Source organism: Cryptotermes secundus, unplaced genomic scaffold, assembly GCF_002891405.2.
Source record: "Cryptotermes secundus unplaced genomic scaffold, Csec_1.0 scaffold938, whole genome shotgun sequence".
NCBI classification, from domain to species: domain Eukaryota; kingdom Metazoa; phylum Arthropoda; class Insecta; order Blattodea; family Kalotermitidae; genus Cryptotermes; species Cryptotermes secundus.
In genome coordinates this window covers 491,542-515,110 of record NW_019737398.1, presented here as the reverse complement: position 1 = coordinate 515,110, position 23,569 = coordinate 491,542, and the positions used below count along the sequence as shown (strand labels likewise).

The 23,569-nt window shown below is 39.5% G+C and overlaps 1 protein-coding gene across 8 annotated transcripts in view; it reads right to left on the bottom strand.

The window, feature by feature from the left end:
• The window catches only part of LOC111870381 (DENN domain-containing protein Crag), a 78,355-nt gene extending 55,171 nt beyond the window's left edge, over positions 1-23,184 (bottom strand). For 4 of the 8 annotated variants that reach the window (XR_002843840.2, XM_023862622.2, XM_023862623.2 and 1 more), the window contains exons 1-9: positions 22,768-23,184; positions 13,841-14,104; positions 11,710-11,806; positions 8,306-8,549; positions 4,824-4,893; positions 3,372-3,544; positions 2,442-2,674; positions 1,838-1,963; positions 1,537-1,681 (exon numbers count right to left, since the gene is read on the bottom strand). Coding sequence is in view for 7 of the 8 variants with exons in the window: in XM_023862622.2 (XP_023718390.1) it covers positions 1,537-1,681; positions 1,838-1,963; positions 2,442-2,674; positions 3,372-3,544; positions 4,824-4,893; positions 8,306-8,549; positions 11,710-11,806; positions 13,841-14,042 (1,290 nt within the window). In the remaining variant the exon portion in view is untranslated. The remainder of the gene's footprint in view (positions 1-1,536; positions 1,682-1,837; positions 1,964-2,441; positions 2,675-3,371; positions 3,545-4,823; positions 4,894-8,305; positions 8,550-11,709; positions 11,807-13,840; positions 14,105-22,767) is intronic. The other 4 variants (XM_023862621.2, XM_023862627.2, XM_023862625.2 and 1 more) reach the window with 1 other exon arrangement.
• Positions 23,185-23,569: the final 385 nt, after the last annotated feature.

The following is a 23,569-nucleotide window of genomic DNA, read 5'->3' as shown; positions in this document are numbered from 1 at the left end:
AAAAAAAAAAAAAAAAAAGTTTGTTGATACTGGGCTTTGGCTGGGACCAGAAAAAATATTGATGAAATATGGTAGTTTATTAAAGTGATTTTGTTCTCTTTCAGTGCTATTCTAACAGGATGCCCAGTAGTGTCTAAAACACTATCCTTTGTAAAGACATAATGACTTTCCTAGCTGCCATAACACACAGACAAGTGTAGAAACTTTGGTATTTTATAAATACTGTTCTGCTTCAATTTAAAATACCCCCCCCCATAATACTCAGGAAGAGGAGTTGGGATAGCAACTAGCTCTGGGCAGGACATCTGGGGTTTGATTCCTGGCACTTGTAAGAGACTTTTCTTTACTCAACAGTGCAAATGCCAGCTCTGGAGCCCACCCAGCCTCCTACTGAAAGGGTACTGGGGGGCTCTTTCCCTAGGGGTGTAAAGCAGAATGAAGCGAACCACTCAACTTCATATAGTACCAAGGTCAAGAATGGTGGGGGTATACCTCCACTCCCCCACGTCTTAATGGTGTGGTCAACTTTACATTTTTTTTAACTTTATAACACCCAACAAGTCATCCTTCTAGAGCCATTAGGTACTGATACCACTCAAAAAACTACAAGCTTTCAAATCTAGCAAACGTTGTCCCTGTGCTTAACTATTAAGCACTATGATATGAATGTGTATGGGGGAGTGGATGTATGCTCCACATTTTCTTGACCTCAGCACTGACTGAAGGTGAGTGGTCAACTTCACACCCCAGAGAAAGAGGCCCTGGTACCCACGGGTTAGATGGTTGGTTGGGCCACAGAGCTGGTCTGGATGCTGTGGAGAAGAGAAGATTCTTGACCCTACTGGGACTCAAACTCCGACCTCTCAGCTGTTCAGCCTGTAGCTAGTCAGTATACCAACTACGCTATCCTGGCTCCTTTTCAAATCTAGCGTATCATACAAAACACTAATATTCAGTGTAAGATTCACAGTAGCAGGAAGCCACCTTATTACCATCAAAATGTTGCTAGATAAGAGGTTCTCACAGTGACCATGAAGATTACTGCTTTCTAGGATGTGACACCATGTAATTTAACAGTTTACCAATCTTTCAGACAAATGAACTGCTTCCAACTTCAGGGTACAAGAATAAGGATAGGCTTCTGCACTGAAGACATAAGACAGCACAGTCTTTGGAAACGCAACGGCCTACCAGACAACATGATATGATGCTCTGGATGACTGTAATCTTTAAACTCAAAGCTCAACTCTCATGCTCATATGAGTTCCAGGAAGGTCATACAAGACTGTAGGAGAATTTACAGCAAGGAAACCCACCCAGGTAGAGACGTCAATAGATATTTACTTCCACACTGTATAGGCTACAAAATAATAATCTGATGAGATATCTGAGGCAGGGAAAATATCATACACATAGACTCAACCACTGCTGTCGGCATATCTGAGTGCAGCAAATGGATACACAACTTCTGTTCAGCCAGAGCCAGAAGAAGAACCATGAGACATTTGACAGAGCTTGTAAAAACAAACAACATACCATAGACACAGCCTCAGCTACTGCTGTCAGCACATCTGGACGCAACGAATGGACAAGCAGCTTCTGTTCAGTCAGAGCCAACAGCATAATCATTAGACAGTTATCAGCACCCAGACTCATCAGCAAGTCTCGGAAACTTGCACCACTGAAACACATGTCATAATTGCTCTTCAGAACTTCAACAGCTGTAAAGTTATGCAAAACTGGAATCTGTAACAGCCATAGCCAGTATTACAATGTTATATGTTTCTTTCAAGTTACTATTTACAGAATGGTAGGTAGATATGACATGTTCACTTACCTTCTTGGCAGCGGAAGGTCTTCTGGTTGGGTCAGCACAACTCGCTCTGTAGCTGACAGCTGGACCAAGATGCGGGGCCGCTGTGGGGACGGAAATGGCACATTCTCGAGGAAATGTGAGATATGTCTGAAAACACGAATTATGCTAATACAACAGAGCTAAAATTTGACAAAGTCAAAACACAGTATACAACAGGTAAGGACACAGACAGTGTCAATACAGAACTTGTATTTAAATGCGATTTACCGTTGGCAATTGGCCCCACAAAGTATGAATTACAATGCACCCCATGTTAGGAACATTCTGGTCACAAAATTTCTCCCACATGTAAATTATAAAACATCACCATACAGTTCACAATTTGGACCATATATTTGTCCTTATGGAAATTTAAAATAAATATTACAATTTCTTTAAACACAAAATGCAAAACTACAACAAATTTTGTGAAAACTCTACTCTTCCAAAAATAATTATTTTAGAAAATTCAGATCATACTGAACTTGTGTTACAGAATTTCATGATGATATGGACTCTTTCCCAGCATGCCCCACTCCAGTTATGCTGGGGGGTAGGTTATATTATAAAATGTACAAGATTTCACCTTTCAATGGGCACACTGTGGGATCCAGAGCATGCCATCTCATACAGAAACATGAGAAATTTCTCAAATGTGTCAAAAAATGGCCAATGAGAGAGCAGGCAAATGCACTTGTTGATGTTCACTGTCTTCTTCTCATCGTCAGCTGACTGGTTTATCTGAAGTTCATGGCACTGTTCTGCTGTAAGGCTGCCAGTTGGAATTCGCTCATAAAACGTCACTGCTGAGCCATATACCTAAAGAATAGAAGAACCACACTCCAAAATTATATGGTATACATTAACAGGCTTGTCTAGCAGATGATTAGAAATTATGAGCTAATACCCAGGATTCAGTATTTATTTACACATGCTCATATATTTCAAGCACTTGTTCAGGGAGGCTCAAAAAGTACTTAAGTAAAAACACATTTTAATTAAATATAAGTACATATACATGTGAAGAGCCAGAGCAGGTCGGGCGTATAGTGACTGTGCACAGGAGGAAGCTGTTTAATTATATTACAGAATAAGGGATTCTGGAAATCTCTGCATGTGTTCCGAAAACCATTATTGATTCTTGAATATATAAGTTAGGAAATGCATGCATAGCATAACAACACTTGTTTGATTATCCAGGAGCTGTAAGACTTATTCAAAAAGCATAGTTCAGATAATATGTGCTTCATTTTCCCTACACCTTTACTTCAAAACATTTAAGAACTTAGCCTCATGATAAGCACAGAAATGCATACACATTTTTAAGTACAGTGTCCAGTATTTTCAGCTGACTTTAACCAAAATTTGACTGTTGATGAACTTTAGTAAAACCCCCAATATCAGATTTCATGGATATTCATTCCACAAACTGTGTGAACTACTGTTATATGTGTGCAAATGCATTTTCACTAAGAAAGCAGTGCTGTATGTTAACTGTATTTTAATAAGAACAAACCTTTTCTGCAGCATCTGATACGGTGAGTACAAATGTTGAGAAGACAGGTCTTGGCTGCATGGCAGTAGCAGGCCAGCACTCAATTGTCGAGCCCATCGGTAAACAAAACATTGGCACTGTAGGAGGCAGGGGGAAATTTGAATAGTCACTATGGGGGTAACGAGCCAAGATTCCTGAAAGCATAATCAAAATTTTCAAAATTTCTTAACTAACTCTCTGTTAGTATGACTCAATGGTTCACCACTACTACTACCACCACCACCACCACCACCACCACCATCCCAAAAGTCTGTCACTAAACACAAACTGAGTCAGCTCCATCATCGTTACACAGCAATCTGATCTGGTGACAGGATAACTCAGTTGGTATATCAATGGGATACGGGCTGGACAGCCAAGAAAGCAGGGTTTGATTTTTGGTAGCAGCAAGAGACTTGTTTTCTGTACAGCATATGACTGGCTCTGTGGCCTACCCAGCCTCTTATCCGATAGACACAGGGGCTCTTTCCCTTGGAGTAAAGCACGAAACTGACCATTCATCTCCATCCTGTACTGAGGTTAAGAATACATAGCTTTATACCTCTGCTCCCCCATAAGTCTTCATGGAATTCTGTTTAATCAGTTAAGTACATGGACAATTCTATTTATATATCGCAAACCATTTCTTTAATGTGCTTAGAATGAAATGCCACTATTATATATTGGGTAGACACCTTGGCAGTTTCTGTGAAATCCCCAGTAATTAAAGTAATGAAAATGAATGAAAGACAAATCAGTCATACTAACACATCCTAATATTCAAAATGCAGTACACAGAATATGAGACCTGTCTATGTAATAGCAAACTCTATGACACCATAAAGTAACTGAAATTCAAGGACACTGTGTATAGATTTTCAGTTGGAGATCAAAAGGTACATTAGTTTTAAATATGTGAATTACAATGTAACAAGAATCCACTGTAGTTTCAACCTTCTATCTATTTTTTGTTCTCCAAAATGACCACTTTCTGCCCTAGTCAAGCTATATATCAAGTCCTTCACACCCAGCTCCATTTGACTACCTTAACACATTCACTGCCATGCCTCTATACAGAGATTTTACCAGCTGGGCTAACCACTTTTTCATGAATTTTGAATTTACTCTATTTGAAACAGAACTGAAAGAGAAGATATGAAAAAACAAATGACAAGAAGTGTACATTTACACTCTTTTGATATTCAAAAAGTTACAGTGAATTTGAATGACATCTGCATGAGTAGAAGAAAACGACATTTACATACACAGTGGTAATGGCCTGTCCCTTGGGGGGCACACAGTGAAGTTACACCCATCAGGTGACAGGACTGGCACTGAATGTGTTAACAACACTACATGAGCTCAACAGCGTCACAGTCTGATGACATAAAATTACAACTTCTCCAGTAATCTGGTCTGCAGTGCAACACTCACCTGGCTTATAAGGTATCAGGTTAGCACGATTCATAGACTTCTTGTAACAGAGAAACACATCAGACCCCACCTGCAATACAAACCAAATAAACTATACAACTTCCTTATAATTTTAATATCTTCCATGTAGCACAGTCTTTACAGAAAAGTTAACAGTTGTTCAGCTAGTCAAGAAATTCATCCGCATTTTGTGGAACACAAAGGTTTACTACCATGTTCATGTGAGCCTGGCAATGGTCTCTATGCTAAGCCAAATGAAACCAGTCCACACCATCCCATATTACTTTTTCAAGGTCCATTTTAATATTAATTCTCCCGGCTACATGTAAGTCTTCCGGACAAAACTCTGAACGCGTATCTCTTATCTCCCATGAATGATGTAAAGAAGAATAAAACTTTCACATTCAATACGAGGGGCGTTCAAGTTCTAAGGTCTCCGATTTTTTTCCTCAGGACTGGGAGCAGATAGACACATGCGGTTTTGTTTAAAATACGTGTGCACTCTTTGTGAATGCGTGACAGAGATGGCAGAACTCTACGGCACACAGAACTCTAGTGGTAGTGGCGATTGTGAGGAGTGTTTTTGATACTTAAAATGGCGACGTTTTCGTTACAAGAACAGCGAGTAATCATTCGTTTTCTCCACTTGCGTGGTGCGACACCCATTGAAATTCATCGCCAGTTGAGTGAGACGTGTGGTGATGGTGTCATGAATGTGAAAAATGTGCGTTCGTGGGCGCGACAGTTCAAAGAAGGCCGAACGTCGTGTGACAACGAACCAAAACAATCTCGGCCTCGCACCAGCCGGTCTGACAACATGGTCGAGCGAGTTGAGAAAGTTGTTTTGGAGGATCGCCGATTGAGTGTGGAAAACATCGCCCCCAAAGTTGGCATTTCCGTGGGATCTGTGCACAAAATCCTGCATGAAGACCTGCGAATGCGGAAAGTGTCCTCCAGGTGGGTTCCACGAATTTTGGCGGATGACCACAAGGCTGCACGCATGGCAATGATGAAGGCATGAATGGGATTTTCTTTTCCTCAACTGTGACAATGGATGAGACATGGATGCCGTTTTTCAATCCGCTATTGCATCAGCAATTTTCCAGTGGTCAAAACAGACTCCTACAGAAGCGTTCGCAGCGGCCATGGAATCATGGCGTCGACGTTGTGAAAAATGTGTACGGCTGCAGGGAGATTACGTTGAAAAGTGACAGAAGTTTCAAATTTTTTGTATGATTATTGTGTGAGAAAAAAAATCGGAGACCTTAGAACTTAAACTCACAACGTACATTTTATGAGTCCCACAATTTTCAAGATACACATTATTTCATAAAACAAATACAGTAAAAGCCAAAGTAGGTTTAGGTGGTACAGTAATGTATGTGCTTAAGTAACAAGTAACATAAGAATTTATACAATATACAATTTATTTTATTTATTTGTTTACAAACACATTTGTACATATTTGTTTACAAATAAATAAAACAACATTATTATTGAATGACAGAGTTACAAGGATCCATTTTTACAGCTCAGAATATTGCAATAAATTCTTATGTTACTTCTTACTTACTTTAATTTATTAAAATTTAATTTACTTTGCCATTGTGTTTATGGCCGCAGTACCTCAATGTTAGGTAATCTGGGACACAGAGAGAACAAATCATGCTACACCTTCAGTTATCCATGCCATCTGATTACATATGTATCTTTTCCCTTACAGTAGAATGGCTAATTGGGAGTACATTACATATGGACATTTTATATTGATATGAACTGAATTCACATCCACAAACAACCAAAAACGAATTCTGTGGTTTTAGTTCACAAGCAAACTATGAGCAACCGTTGCTTGTTGGCAAAATTAGTGCCAACTTTAACAGATAGAGGGTGTTGTGTGGTCACCACAACGAATCCCCACGGCTGGTAATTTCGATTTTATAGACTGCAGCTGCTATTTCCTTGAATTACCTCCTCAATTATCCTCAGGAGGCTCAGTGGACCCCATTCTAAACCCACTACTTTTCAGAAAATCTGGTAGAGCCAGGAATCGAACCCAGACCTCTGGATCTATAGCCAAGAACTCTGACCACTAGAACAAAGAGGCGGTCCTTCAGCGGTACATAAACTAAAACTGGAAGAGAAGATTCACATCCACAACCAATCACAAAACTGAATTATATACACAATAGTTGAGAATTGAAAGGAAGTCTCATCATCCGTCATACAAACTTTCATACTCTTAACTTTCCAGTTACTCCTGTACTCTGTTCAGGTCCTACATGTTACTGAATAATACATCAACACTGACATCTGACACCATCTCCTACAAATAAGAGACACAAGTAGTCACTCATAAACCGTTTCGTACATATAGTACACTACACAAAACACATCCACATAAAAGTATTATAACGTGTATATATAGCCAATAGCACGATAAACATCTCTTCATGTAAGCAAACTCAACAACAGGACAAATGTTTATAGCTTGTTGCTAGGCAATAGTCAGCAAACCGATGGGGTGGCGAGATAGCTATCATGTGAATGGCTTTCAGTGGGGTCCATGCTGCGACCACTGCTATGTAATGGTTCAATAAACAGGTTTCAACAAGAGAGGCTGTTTTATGCATGGTCGATGCTGAGGCTATATAATGACAACTACAAATATAACAGGTTTCAGTTTTTAAGTGACAGTGACAAAGTCCAGGAGGGTTCAGCAGTTGAGAGTACAGGGACAAAAATGGAGCATGTGATTTGAAAGCTTTAATTATGTGTAATATTTGGAGTGTGTGACTCAGTGAGACTGTGTTACTTTCTGTAGAGATCTGTTGCCAGGAGATGACTAGTGAAGATGGGAGAATCCTAGTGCTTGTGTATCAGTGAAATGGAAAGTGTGTAACTCAGTGATAGCACTGTATTTCCTGTATTTAAGTGTGATTAAGAGAGGTTGTAACCAAAGTGCTAATAAATCCAATCATGTGAACTAGAAGCCGTCATTCCTGTCACACGTATCACCCTACACATGACAGTATTATGAACAATCGCAGAATAGACACAATACACTGAAACAAAAAACTACTCATCATTCATGAAATAACACATAACTTATATTCATGCATCTGTTAATGCGTGACAATTCCTTGCCACGATAGCATCATGATAACATTGGAGTTTTCACCTCACTCTCACATTACTTTCTTTTACACAACCCCCCCTCCCCCATACACACAAACAAAAAAAAAAAAACTTTGTGGTTTTAGTCCACAAGTGAACTATACCAACACAAGGATTAATTTCGCAATACATCTTCACACATATTAAAAACTGAATTCAATACACCCTGATAAAATACTATTACCGAACTCAGGCACATCAGTTTAACAATTAAGGCACCAGAATGAAATCTGAACAAGCCTGGATGAACAGGCCCCCCAGAATTTCCCGGCCCTTCTCAGATAGCCAGTACACAATGCACATACCATTCCTTTGTTCAGGTTCTTTGATATCCTGCAGAAGGCATGTGGCGGAGTCTCCCCTTTACTGGCGAGGATCACACAGATGTCTGTCACGACAAGTTCGTTGCATGGCATGGTGGTAGGAGCACGTCGGTATGTGACAAACGTTTTGGCTGCTGAGTTGTTTACATTGGCAACACGTCCTCCAGGTGTAGTTTCAACCACTTCAGAGTCTGACATGATTCTTTCTTTCCCCTCATACATCACCCTGCACATATATCAAGCATCATCACACTTTGCTGCTGTTGCTGTTCACTGGAAAATCTGTTCTCTCCCCATCTCCTACCTAAGTGTGTAAAATTTATAATATAAAAAAAAAAAAAAAAAAACTAAAAGTATATGCACTGTTTTGTATGGGCGCGAAACTTATCTTTTAGTCCTAACCTGTTCAACTTACAGCATTTTGGCCACACGCAACCTGCAAGGTCATATGGTGCACAATGATTGCCTTAAAGAAAAAGACAAAAGCTACAAAATGCAGTGACCATCGCACAATAAGCCTTATTGCACATACAGCAAAGATAATAGCAAAGATACTTAAAAGAAGAATCAAAAGGAAAATAGAGGATATACTTGGAGAGGATCAGTTTGGATTTAGAAGAGGAAACGGAACGAGGGTTGCAATTGGGATGATGAGAATTATAGCAGAACGAACTTTGGAGATAGATGAAGAACTGTGTCCTTGCTTTATAGACGGGCAGAAGGCATTTGACCATGTAAATTGGACCAAATTAATGCAGATCCTAAAGGAAACAGGTATCAACTGGCGTGAAAGAAGATTCATTAGTAAACTGTACATGAATCAGAAAGTTAGAGTGTGAATGGACAGAGGGGAGACAAGAAGTGTGAAGATTGGAAGAGGAGTTCGATAAGGATGCTGTTTATCACCAATTTTGTTCAACGTGCACAGCGAATACCTTACCAAGGAAGCTCTGGATGGGCTTGGAGACTTCAAATTAGGAGGGCAAATTATTCAAACTGTGAAATATGCAGATGACCTTGTGTTAATGGCTAAGGAAGAAACTGTGCTACAGGGTATGATTTATAGACTAATCAAAATTGGAAGGTGTTATGGCATGGAAATGAATGTGGAAAAACAAAAGTAATGAAAATTTCGAGACAACCAACCCCAGTCACAATAAAGATAGATCAAAAACAACTGGAGAATGTGAAATGTTTTAAATATTTGGGTAGCTTGTTAACAGATGATGGAAGGTGTACTTGTGAAATTAAATCTAGGATTGCCATGGCAAAAACTGCATTTAGCAAGAAGAATCTTTTTACCAGCAATTGGACTTAAATTTGAGAAAGAAACTAGTGAAATGCTACATTTCGAGCATGGCTTTGTATGGGGCTGAAACTTGGACACTTAGGGCAGTAGATCAGAAACACCTGGAAAGCTTCGAAATGTGGTGTTGGAGAAGGATGGAGAAGATCAGTTGGACCAATTATGTGATGTGATTATTATGATGTGAGAAATGAAGAAGTGTTATTTAGAGTCAGTGAGCAGAGGAATATCCTACACAAAATAAGAAAACGAAAGGCTAATTGGATTGGTCATATCTTACGCGGTAACTGCCTTCTAAAAGAAGTTATTGAAGGAAAGATAGATGAGCGGATAGAAGTGACCAGAAGACGAGGAAGATGTAAGAAGATGCTGGATGACCTTGGGGACAGAAGAGGATATTCTCATTTGAAGGAGAACACTCTAGATAGCATTAAGTGAAGGAACTGTTTTGGAAGAGACTGTGGACCTGTCATCTGACAGATTACTGATGAATGAATGAATCATCATGCAAAATATGTACATAATTATGTTACAATCTCTGAAATATGTGGCAAAATATTTGGATCCATTAAAATTTGTAACATCACATAAAAGTAAGATTTAGTTTTGCAAACAATCTTTATTTACAACCGTTTGGCACGATCGTTGATTGTTTGATGCACAACACACAATTAGAATCTTTTCCATATTTTCTGGGGTCACTGATTATCTCTTGTCTGACAGAACTGTCTGAAGGCTGAGATCTTTCTACATGATAAGATGTCGCTGGTGCACATTTTAACAAAGAAATTTTCTCAGGATCTGTCTACAAAATCTCCATTAAGTATCTGACAAGATTTAATTGCTTATATTACCACCGTCGACACAATAAGTAATACGGGAATATCTTCAATAAAGAAATAACTCAATGATCTTCTCACACAAAACTAAAATCACCATAACAAATTTCAGGACAGGAACGCAGGTTGCTAGGTGTCGACAAGTATGTTTGGTGAGAGGGGAGGGGATTTTAACTGCAATACAAGGGAACACCATTTGAATTCTTAGAAAAATCCCCAATGCACAGATGTTGTAGTATACTTTGCTTTACAAAAGAGACATCTCCTTTTGGATTTCCCCATCGTTTCAGAAAAAGTCTTTTGGAAGGGTGAAGGAGACTATTAGTAAGTTGTTAAGCTAAGATACACACACAAAATTAGGCACTTTCCAGTTTAAAATGCAAGTAAAACAAAACTATTACAAAATATGTAATTTTATATAACATATGTAGGAAATGCCAAAATATGTAGAATAAAATTCAACTGTAGCAATGCTAATACTGCAATTCATGGAGATTTTTACTTTTTGAGCACCTACATACTAAGAAATAAATATGTATTTATATAAAAATCCTACCTCTAGTTATCACCATAATTAATTTAAGCCCACTGATACAAGCAATAAGTGGTACCAAAAATGGGATTACCATGATAACAGAAGACCATAATTTTGAAATTATTTATTATTATTCTCAGTTTCTCCACGCAAATGCTACAACAGAGCTTGAAGTACTGAATGCTCAATCACATCCTTCCACATCCTCTTCATCATTCATAATTTGCTAACATTTGTAAGTGCATGAGCTGTGCAGTGTCAATAAATAAACTAAGAAAGAAAATGAAAATTATATATCAGTCTGAGTAGAATATGCATCATACAACAGCATAACCACAACAATGTAGGAGATCTACAGGGTGATTCACTCAGACAAGGTTCAAAATTATTAATTATAAATCATGCAATAATTTGCCGATAAAAATGAAACTTAGCAAGCATGCACTTTGGTGCAGGTAGAGCCAGGGTTCATGAAATGCTGAAATTGGTTTTGGATTGCCTGGAGATACAGACTGGCATGATGCTCCATGTGTGTGAATGTTATATCCAGAATGGCAGGAAGAATCTCGGATTGAAGGCAATGGCACAAACCTTGCAGACAGGCACCGCATCAGTGTTACAAAGTATGCTGTGTTGCTGTTTACATCAGCAAATTATTCTGTGATTCATAATTATTACATTGCAACTTTGAATACTAATATCTTACCCAATGTCAACAAGGGGTAGCCGGTCTCGACCTCTGCGATAACAGAGGTAAACTTGAGGGCTCCTTAGGCTCCCATGATTCAGATCTGCTTCCAAACCTGGACCAAAATATTTTGGTATTAGTGCAAATACACAATGGTTTAAAGCACATAAACAGAATAGTCTCTTGCATATTCTGAGGGCAGGATGTGAACTAAAAGCAATATAAGCAGATTACATACAGGCAGCAGAGACAATATGCCTTATGACTATTTATTGTTCATACAATCCAGTGGACTTCTGCTCCCACAATCAAATATTCAGAATTTAATTACTGCTGAATAAAAACGAGTTTTAAATCTATCAAGGAAGTTTGGAAAAACAATTAATGTCATGCTATTCTGTTTGTAGAAACCAACCTTGACCTACTGCAAAGGATCAAATGACTACTTCAACTTTTTTACAACTACTGAGGCCATAAATGTCCTTGAAGCATGCAACAGTATTCATTATCTGTGTTCTTGTCACAAAAACATAAGGTAAAACTCTGCTCTAGTGAAGTATACACACGTTTTCAAATTCATTCTTTGTTATTATGCGTACTGCATTGGTACTGACATTCATTTATTACCATTAACATCAAACATGTTAAATCTAATTACACTACAGATATCACAATCCACTGGGCCAGAAAATTTTCCTTGTATTTTATTAAATATTAAGTACATCAACAACTTTACAAATAAAAGTTGTAGATTTTAATGACATATATACTTTGTGTTATGTATACTATTTGGTTCCTGGCTACAGATCCAGAGGTCCGGGTTTACTTGATTTTTTCGGAGAAGTGGTGGGTCTGGAATGGGGTCCACTCAGCCTCGTGATGATAACTGGGGAGCTATTTCAAGGAAATAGCGGCTCTGGTCTAGAAAACCGAAATTAATGGCCGTGGGGATTTATTGTGCTGACCACGCAACACCCTCTATCCGCAAAAGTCGGCACTAAACTTCGCTGAGAAGCGGCGGTTGCTCGGTCAGTATAGTTCGCTTGCGGACTGAAATCACGGAGTTTGTTTGTTTTGTACCTTGAACTACCCTTATGAAAATTATGAAAGCCTCACTGGGGATTCAAGTAAAGCACAAGTTATATCACACCAATACAAATCAAAATGAAATGTTCCTTCCAACTTAAGAAATCCACTACCACAACCCTTCAGCAGCCATGAGCTGGTAAGACTGGCTCAGCAAGAATTCATTAAAACTGTCACAAGTGAAAAGATTGTCTTGATGTTAACTGAGTACAACAATTCTGACAACAGATGATATTAAGTGCGATATATCAATGTCTGGAGTAAAGAACAGACTTCAATCGCATCTATACCTGTGATTCTTTGAAGGTCATTTGACGAAATACTGCCCCAGTTGTTCTTGGTGCTATATTCACATTGCAAACCTTCAAAATTTCTCTGCAAATCAAGACCTTAAGACCAACCTTACAATTTGCCTCCACATCAACAAGGTTAGACTTCTGGTGGTGTTTTTGAAATGTAAGACTTCTGGTTTCATTTTTAAAAGGCTAGTTTTTTCATTTTATTATTAAAAATAAATATTCACAGACCCTCTAAGGTTAGGCTTGGGTTTTGTTTTTACAACTATACTTCTATAATTGTCATTGCTAATGTGGTGGATAACATGGCAGTAAAGGTTTTAAAGTTACTTGGTAAACATAACTACTAAGCTATCCTTTTACATCATTTTACTTTCAGCTGGGGCATGCACAGTTCAAACAGTTATCCCCAAAGGATGAAGTACAATATCTGAGGCTATATTCATATTTTTAGTAGGTTCACTCAGCTATAGTACGATCTCCAGAGTACAAACATTTAAAGCATTACAGTACAAGAACTGCATCTGGTACTGCTTACTGGTTTCATAAAACAATATTGCAATGAAGTATGAAAAACATAAAAAGAGATATTCATGAAGAAAACTGTACTCCATCAAATGCTGCTGCCAACAGAAATGTCAACTGAATAGTCGCCGGAATCTTCATCTCCTGCACCTTCAAACTGTGCCAACACCTGTTATAAATTCAGCTGAAGCAACTGTTTAAAATGTGGTGTTCAACTGAACAGTACTATGTACATTCCTTACCTGTTGGTGTGGTGTCTATCATATGGTAACCTGGGGGAATATCTTCTCCCAAACCAGGAAATATCACAGTCACATCTGTTATGGGTGCTTGGTTGAAGGTTGCCTTAAGATGAGCCCCATCTCGTGACAAATCTCCTAGAGGCTCAGGCTGGTCAGGCAACCCTGCGACAACAAAGTAATCTGCCACACGACGTTCATCCATGATGGGATGTTGAATGCAACTTCATCATCATGAGCAGACGCTTGATCTCAGCAAATATGCTTCTGAAACGTAGATCAGGATTCATATAAAACCTCTAACATCTCACAACTCTAATTTCTACTTCTATTGCTGTAATTTTGGGGCACACAGTGGCATAGTTGGTGGAGGTCCCATGCTACAAGCCGGAAGGTCGTGGGTTCAAATCCCGATGAGGTCACTGGATTTTTTCAATTGACCTAATCCTTCCAGCTGCACTATGGCCCTGGGGTTGACTCAGCCTCTAACAGAAATGAGTACCAGGAATATTCTTGGGGGTAAAGGGCAGCAGGTGCGTAGGGCTGACAACCTTGCTGCCATCTATGAGCTGATTGTCTAGAAAATGTGGGAACCACAACATCTCACAACCCTACAGGCCTCCATGGCCTGTTACAGGGATACCTTTACTTTTTACTGCTGTAATCTAGAGTAACCAAACATATGGAGTACACTGACATAGCAGTAAGACTGTATAAATAAATGAACAAGGAATGATCCAAACAGGCCCTCACAATACAACCATTTTCAATCTATAGCATGACTCCTCCTAGTTAGTCCCATAACAGTCCTATACTTTGAATGAAGTGCAGGGCTTTGCTTCATGTGGCAGGTATGCAGTCACCTGGTTCCATGATATCACATCGCAGATTTTGACATCTTAAATTACCTAAGGCCTCACAGTCATATGTGACATGAGTGGCTGTTTCATCTTTGCCTACACATCTTTCAAAATGGGTTGTTGGTTAGTCCAATTTGAAACACACCCTTCCAAGTGACTGCACCCTGTAAGTAGTCCTGTCGACCGCCTTAGCTGATTCCTATTTAATTCTAATGGTTGTTTTTGCAGTCAGTCCTTGAAGGAAGCCCGCTGTGTGTCCGATGTAGGGGCAACACTCTAGACTCATATTCCAGAGGTGCTTTGTTCAAATCTCAGCCACAACACCTGACTTTAGTTTTTCGTCATTCTCCTGTCCAACTAGGCAAATGTACCTCAATTAAGGCCATGACCACTGCCAAAGCCTTTCCACTTCACCAGTCATCCTACGATGTGATACTGAGCCAGGATAGTGTAGTTAGTGTAGCTACTAGATATGGACTGGATGGCTGAGGGGTTGGAGTTTGGGTCTCAGTAAGGCCAAGTAAATTTTCTCTTCTCCATGTGGTCCAGACCAGTTCTGGGATCCACCCAGCCTCCTGTCCAAAAGGAACCAGGGGTAAAGTGGCCAGAGCATGAAGCTGACCACTCACCTCAAACTATTGTCGAGGTCAAAAAGCAGCGAATCTATACATCACTCTCCCATACGCCTCCAAGGCATAGTGCTTAATTAGTTAAGCAGAGGGAAAACTTTACTGACAACAATGTAAGACAATCAAGAAAAAATGGCCAAATACCACTGTGTATCAGTCAGCAGTCCTGCTTTGCATTCAGAAGGTCCCCAGTTAAAGCAGGGTCAGAACAACTATCCAAACTGAAGTTGTGCATTTCTACATTACAATTCACTGTCATTCAATTGTCACTTACACACTACTATAACACATATGTAACCTCCCTGATGACCAGAATTTAAAAAGTGTTTCCAAGACCTACTCATCAACATACATATTCACTTGCTCCCCCCCCCCAAAGAAAAAAACAGTTTTTTCTGCAGAAAAACATACTGTCACACAACAGAGTGACTCTAGATGGGCTCTGGATTGATGACCAGATTTACTGGACTCTTTGATACAGAGCATGACTACACTTTACAGTTCACCGTTACACACACACATCAGTGTCCACAGTTACGTCTTTACTGCCATTGCTTGGTAGCGGCTTCCAATGATAGACACTCCCTTTCCTCTGGATTCCTAAACTGTCCCCAACTTCAGCTGCCAGCTTCTAACAGCAACAGCTCCATAAAACTGAACCTCAGCAGTTCCTCAACTAACTGCAACAGCCAAATGGTCCTGCCTATAAGATCCTGGCACAGCCTGCATAGAAAATACCACTTCCCACAGTTGCTCTACTGTTGCGATCGGGTCTGTTGGGGTGACCATGTGATCACTACTCAGCAAGTGCCTAGCAACAGCCATCTATTCTGGTTTCACAATTCTTCCTTGAGCAAATATGTCACAATATTGTGACATGTTGCGCAACGGAGGACCCTACCTCCCCAGCGGCACGTGGCGGTAACGTAGCGCTCGCGTAATAGGCGAGTCATCACCCCGCCAATCACCCCACGGTGACGTCACGAGTGGAGCCGAAGTTAGCCGAGCCCCCGCAACCTGGTAGCTATGCAACGCGAGTCAACAGCGGTGACGTAACAGGATGACGTGGCACTCATTACGCAACAGGCAAGCACTGCAGCTATATAAGTGAGCTGCACAGCGGCTGCGAGTTAGTTGTAATGTGGCCATCGCCGAAGACAGTTCCGAGTTAGTGCTCGAGCTACCTACGAGTTAGTGCTCGAGCTACCTACGAGTTAGTTCCGAGCAAGCCTACGAGTCAGAGTGTGTTATGAACAGTCCTCAAGGCAGCAGCTTGTGAGCAGAGTTGGAGTATAGCAGCCATCGCGGAAAGAAGAACCAGACATGTGTGTCACTGTGTAATTGGGAGTGTGTAATTCAGGGAGATTTGTATAGCTCCCGCGTTATTAGTACGCGAAGACTTTGGTTGTAGGGTTTGTAAAGTGTGGAAACCCGCAACTGTGTTATAATTAATTGTAGCCGTTTCTTGTAGATTGTTGAATAAACCAATTAACGATCTCTACGGCGTATTCTGTAACGAAACACGTTACAATATGTTAAAAAAATCTAACAGAAATGAGTATGAGGGATTACTTAAATAATTTTCCTGGGGAGTAAAGCACGGCCAGCACATAAGGCTGACAACCTTACCGCCATCTTTGAGCCGATTGTCTAGATAATGTGGGACCCTCAACGTCTCACAACCCTATGGGCCTTCACGGCCTGTTACAGGGATAGCTTTACTTCTTTTACTAATTTTTATTGTACACCCCAATCACCTTATAAATGATGCCTGTGACTCTCTACATGGCATGTACTGTTTCCTATGCAAAATAACAAAACAAATTTAGAACTTAATAAGCTATACTTAAACATTACTCATCCTAAACTTCGTTATCAATGTCTTTTTCACAACAGATGTAATCTTCATACAGTCAAAACTTAAAGAATAAAAACAATATGAAAAACAAAAATTTCACAAATCATCCCATTTGCAGCACTCCTTACATTACAAAATAATTTACATACCATGTGTGAACAGCACCATAATCAACAATGCCTTCACACCTGCTAGACAGGCATATGTCTAAAATTGCATCCAATTAATAGATCACAGTCAAACAACAATATAAACTATGTCTGCAGAATTACCAAAGACTGAGAAACATTTCATATACATGTGAAATGGTCTTCCTCTCCATCATAATTATGTTTCATTATTTCAGAGTTCCTAATTTTCAGCAATTAACATAAGAACTGTATCAGTTAATTGCTGGCAAGGAGGCAGTTACACACATAACTTGTCTTGGTCTAAAATTCAGCATAACTTGCAAGGAATAAGTCATCACATTCAAAATACCATATCATCAAAATTTTAGTTAGTTAATTAAAATGACATGTAAGAGGAGCTGAGATAGCACAGTTGGTAGAGCGACTCACTACATGATGGATGACTAAGGGGCGGGAGTTTGAATCTTTTCTCCATGTCGTCCAGACCAGCTCTGAGGCCCATCTAGCCTCCTAGCCTTTAGGTACTGGGGACGCTTTCCCCACAGATAAAGCAGCTAGGGTATGAAGCTGACCACTCACCTCCAGCTAGTGCTGAGGTTAAGAAAACGTGGATCTATACATCCAATTCCCCATACATCTTCATGGGGTAATGCTTAATTAGTTAAGCACAGGGACAACTTTACCTTTTTGTATGACAGGTAAGATCTGAGGTTCTCACAACAGTGATTATGAGGAGTATAATCTTCTGGGTTGTAACGCTGTGTAATTCAGTGCTCACTGATATTTCAGAAGAATGGGTTGCTTCCATCTTAAGGTAGATAAGCAAGCCAAGCAAGAAACTAGCAAAAAGCTAATGCAGCCTGCTCTTTGCTGGTTTCTTGCATAGACTGTTTAACCCTGACGACAGATGTGATTTGTTGCTCCAAATTATTGGCAGACTTCTGCTGTTCTACACAGCACTACAATCCAGCAGACGGCACTCTTCTGATTACATCTGTTTAATATGAGCTGGGACAGTAAAAGTGACTGCCCACGGGCTGAACCGTCTGTGATTAGGTTCAAAGTTCTTTCCTGGCCATGACATTCAGGCTGGCTCCAGGATGTCACCCACCCTCCTTCCCTGTAAGAACTGGGGCTATTTTCTCAATAACAAACTGTTCACACCTCAAAAACTCATTAGTAATGAATTTGATTTGATTTCATTAGTAATATTCATCTAATACTGAGGTCTTGAATGTATGGAGTTTTATCTTCATGGCCTTATTTGTCTACGTAAAATGATTTCAAACAGAAAAAAACAAGTGGTTTGTTTCAGAAAGGCTGCAAACAGCTTCACAGTTTATATAAATTTCAAATTCTAGAATTTCACACACACACACACACACACACACACACACAATTATTATGGCTGCATACATATGGCATGCCAATTCGGGGGCTGTTCTGCTCAAAAGAGCAGAGGTCATCATAATTAGTCCCCATGACCATTGAAGCAAGAGTCCCATTTATGCACCAGCTAATGATCCTCTCTGCAGAGAACTCTCCAGGCTGATGGCCAGGACTACTACACGATCACAGCTTACACATTTCCATCTGACTTAACCTACACCTGGCATTCAAAAACCCTTACATCACCATCAGCTCACAGCACTACTGTGGCATTCTCAAAGACCTCTCTACCAGCACCATGATAGAGAGCATCCTGGCAGACTCATGAGTGCCATCATGCTGCATAAGAATGCTCACCACCATGTGGCCCAGAATGTCTAGGACATGGATGTGCTGGACCATCCTCATATTACCCAGGAGCATCACCATGTGACCTCCATGGGTTTGGCCCATTCAAGAGAGAATTATAGGGCTACAGATGTGGGTTGGATGAAGATGTCACGGTGATAGTTGTGAAGTGGTTCCAGCATCAACCCTGGGATTTCTTCTCAGAGGGGAGTCACTTGACCAGCATATCAATTGGACACCTGCCTCAATGCCCACATAGACTATTTCTAACGATCTTTATCTGTCTACTTTTCCACAGAACAATCCCCAAATGGGTTTCACTTGCACAACATTCATACTTTCCAAATACTTTCTTTGTGGCTGTGATTTTGCATCTGACTGGCACCGATATTCACAGATTGCAGATAAAATCTACTACTGCAGATATAGACTTACTGCTGCAAAAGAGTTTATTTTCTGGGATTCAGTGCCATGTTGTCCTCTGCTTGCCACCTTCTTTAACACTGGTATCTTGCGCTTTGACCCTACAGATGGAGGCAATATGTTCCTCTTAAACATCAGTTGACTGTTGACTTTTATCAAACTATGTGGCATTATATCCCAGAAGACAAAACTCTTCATAATCACTGCTTTGACGACCTCAAATATCACTTATTTAATCAAAGTTTATCACACCGCAGACAGAATATCACAACCTCGGGTTTCATTAAATAACCATCTTGTCAAAAACTGTTTTAAATAAAGTTATAGACTTTAAAGTCTAACTTTTGTCATACATCGGTTCATTTTTTTTTACAATGAGGTATTTCTTTGAAATTGACAAAGTAATCTGGACTCCATGCAAAGTAGGGTTTATAATGGACCAACACAGATAAACACTAAATTTTCCCAGCATCTTGTAATTTCCATGTTAGGTGGGTCCCTTGTCACCACAGCATGGTGTGTCCTCAGGTTGCAGATTGAGGAGATGCTCTCCAGGTATGGAGGGTAGATGAAAATATTTTGAATAAGCAGTCTTGGACAGATGACAAGGGGTGGTCCTACATCCTGGTAACTCCTCCTCACCATAAAAAATAAGCTTGTTATGAAAATGTTCAAGAAGCCTAAGACCTGGGCGGATTCTGCGGATAAACAACCTAAGCAAAAGAAAATGGATATGAAATTTGGTACTTTGAATGTTAGAAGTATGTATGGAGCAGGTTCGCTCAGGGCAGTGGCAGGAGAAATGTCAAAATATAAGGTGGATTTAGCAGGAGTACAGGAGGTCAGATGGGACAAAGGTGGCACCAAACCAGCAGGCAAATGCACATTTTTCTATGGAAAGGGGATNTTCTCACGGTGTTGTCGCTTGCAGATTTCTTATACTTTTTTTTCTTCTACCCTGAAGATGGGGGCGATACGTTCCTCCGAAACGTCGGTTAACACCACATATACACGGTGCCAAATCCCAGAAGACTGCTTTCTTCATAGTCACCACCGTGAAAGCCTCAAATCTTACATAAAGGACAGGTTCTACAAGGAACTAGAACATGTATTTGATAAATTCCCAAAGTACCATATGAAAATTTTGTTAAGATATTTCAATGCCAAAGTAGGTAGGGAAGACATTTTCAAACCAATGATTGGGAATGAGAGTTTACATGAAATTAATAATGATAATATAAGTTGAGTAATAAATGACGTTCCAAAATCGTAACATTCAAAATTTACTTGGGCATCTCCTGATGGGAAGACGGACAACCAAATTTGATAGATAGGAGATGACACTGAACTGTACTTGATGTCTGATCATTCAGGGAAGCAGATACTGACCACCACCTGGTGGTGGCAAAAGTTAGGAAAAGATTGGCAGTGAGTAAAAGAACAATGCAGTGTTCATATGGAGAGGTTCAACATCGAGAAATTAAATGCAGTAGAATCTACTGGGTGATCATACAGATACCATAAAGAAAAACACAAACTATGACAATAGTAAGGAGGCTGGTCTAGAACTAAACACAGAGAATCCAGTCTTGTCATCAAAATACAGGGCAAAATCATGACATTAGGTAACAGATGTTCTGAAAATGTGGCACAGTTCAGATATTTGGGAATGACAATAATAAATCAAAACCTGATTCAGGAGAAAATTAAAAGGAGACTGAACTTGGGTAATGCTTGCTACCATTCAGTTCAGAACCTTTTCTCTTCCCATCTGCTGCCCCAGAACACAAAAATTAGAATATAAAAAACTATAATTTTGCCTGTGGTTCTGTATGGGTGTGAAACTTGGTCTCTGATATTAAGGGAGGAACATACACTGAGGGTCTTGAGGAGTATATTTGGACCGAAAAGAGATGAAGTGACAGGAGGCTGGAGAAAACGAGGAGCTTCATAACTTGTACTCTTCTCCAAGTATAATTAGAACGATCAAGCCAAAGAGGATGAGATGGGCAGGGCATGTAGCATGAATGGAAGAGAAGAGGAATGCATATAGGATATTGGTGGGAAAGGCAAATAGAAAGAGACCACTAGGAAGACAAAGACGTAGTTAGGTGGACAATATTAAAATGGATCTTGGAGAAATAGGATGGAATGTTGTGGACTGGATCGACCTGGCTTAGGATAGGGACCAGTGGAGGACTTTTGTGAATATGGTATTGAACTTTCAGGTTCCATAACATGCTGGGAAGTTCTTGAGTAGCTGCACAATTGGCAGCTTCTCAAGAAGGGCTCAGGACCATGAGTGAGTGAGTGAGCGAATGACTTAGCCCAACCATTCCACCAATAACAATTAATATATTTATTCATTACCCATTTTAGCAACATTATCATTGGTTCAAACTAAAATTTTGAGAATTAGATGAATAATGAAAAGATGTGGAAGCAAGTTTCTTTATTTGAGGCACTATGGAAAACAATGGAAATCCTCAGTCAGGGTAATAAATCTCCGGTCAAATCTCAACCCACTAATATTTATGATGTAGAATATTTGATTATGTATTTGCTTCTGTAAAATTTTATGATCATATTTAAAAAACTGTCAATAAACAAAAGACCTTATTGCTATTTTCTATACATGAAGCACTTATCTGCACACCATATGCAATTTCAGTAATATAAGATTAACAGATGTACATTCTTACATCAAATTACTAGCTCAATTATCATCACCAAAAACACCTCAGTGAGAACATCTGCTGAATATTTTGACCTAGAAGTCTTCCCAGTCACCATCATACCATTCTAAATGCAAAACAAGTACTACTATTGCTGAAATAATATATAACTCACTGATGATAAAATTACTTTTATTTTATCATCCCAAACTTACAAATGTACCTATGCTGCTTGATGATCTATGTAACTTCAGACCAAGAGTAGATGAAATACAAAATGCAGTAAAAGCTCTGCTCTGTTTTTAAATGATGCAAGTATGACCCTTGATCCACAGGGCTAGAGATGATGTCCCTCATCCCAACTATGTAAACCTTACCCTCATTAGGCCCTGAAGAATTCTGTATAACGTCTACATACACACCAAAACTCAGTCACTTCATGTAATTTTACTACAAATGTTGCAAACTTAATTCACAAACGTTACAATTCTTGAACGGAAACTAATACAATGCAAACTACAAGGTAACATGTAGCTGAGTCCTTGACTTGTTGCACATTGCAAGAACGTAAATTTATTACCCCTTAACAGGTTAGGGCTGAAAACCGTGTAACTTACAAGGGTCAAACATCATTTTCTAACATTTCTTCTGACTAGACGACGTTTCTTCTGAAACGGCTAAGTCAATGTAGCAGTTTATATGCAAATTCTCGGATGAATTACTGCACCGCACTCGATCACTAACTTACAATTCACTATAAACACTGCCATCCCCAGAATTCTAACTGAAAGTTGGACAAAACAATTATTATTTGCACTTTTCTTTTAAAACCCTGATAAATACAAAATCCGTGAATAAGCCTTAAAATCTGTTCACTATCTCACATAAACCCGGACACCTTGAACGCATTACTATTAAAAAGAAAAGAAATAAAAAGACGAAAAAAAACATTTACGCTTCGTTTCACTATCCAACACTGTCATTGCAGCCATGTTTTGTCTAACCCTGGAAACCAATGAAATCCAGGAACAACTTATGATGTTCCGGTTAGCTCAGAGTAGACCTGAGCGGATCTGAGGAACTCTTATTGTTCGCTTTCCTTTGGACTTTGGAAACTTGCCACTTTGCATAAGGGGTATCGGCAGCTCGGCCACTAATAAACATTACTACTATCCCATGACCTAGGAGGGTACTGCTTTCTATTGTTTTGAATCTCAACGTTTTATTTCAAGTATTCCACTGAGTGTAATACAACGTGCGCATAGTAACTATTGTCAAATGCTTATGCAATTGTTTCCTTTGCTTTACTATAGCCAATTACCGTATGAGCACATCAGAAAGATAATGTTCCATCCTCCATAATTTAATGTACCTCACAACACTATATACTTGGAGCATGCCTGCTGCCTGCTTCAGGCT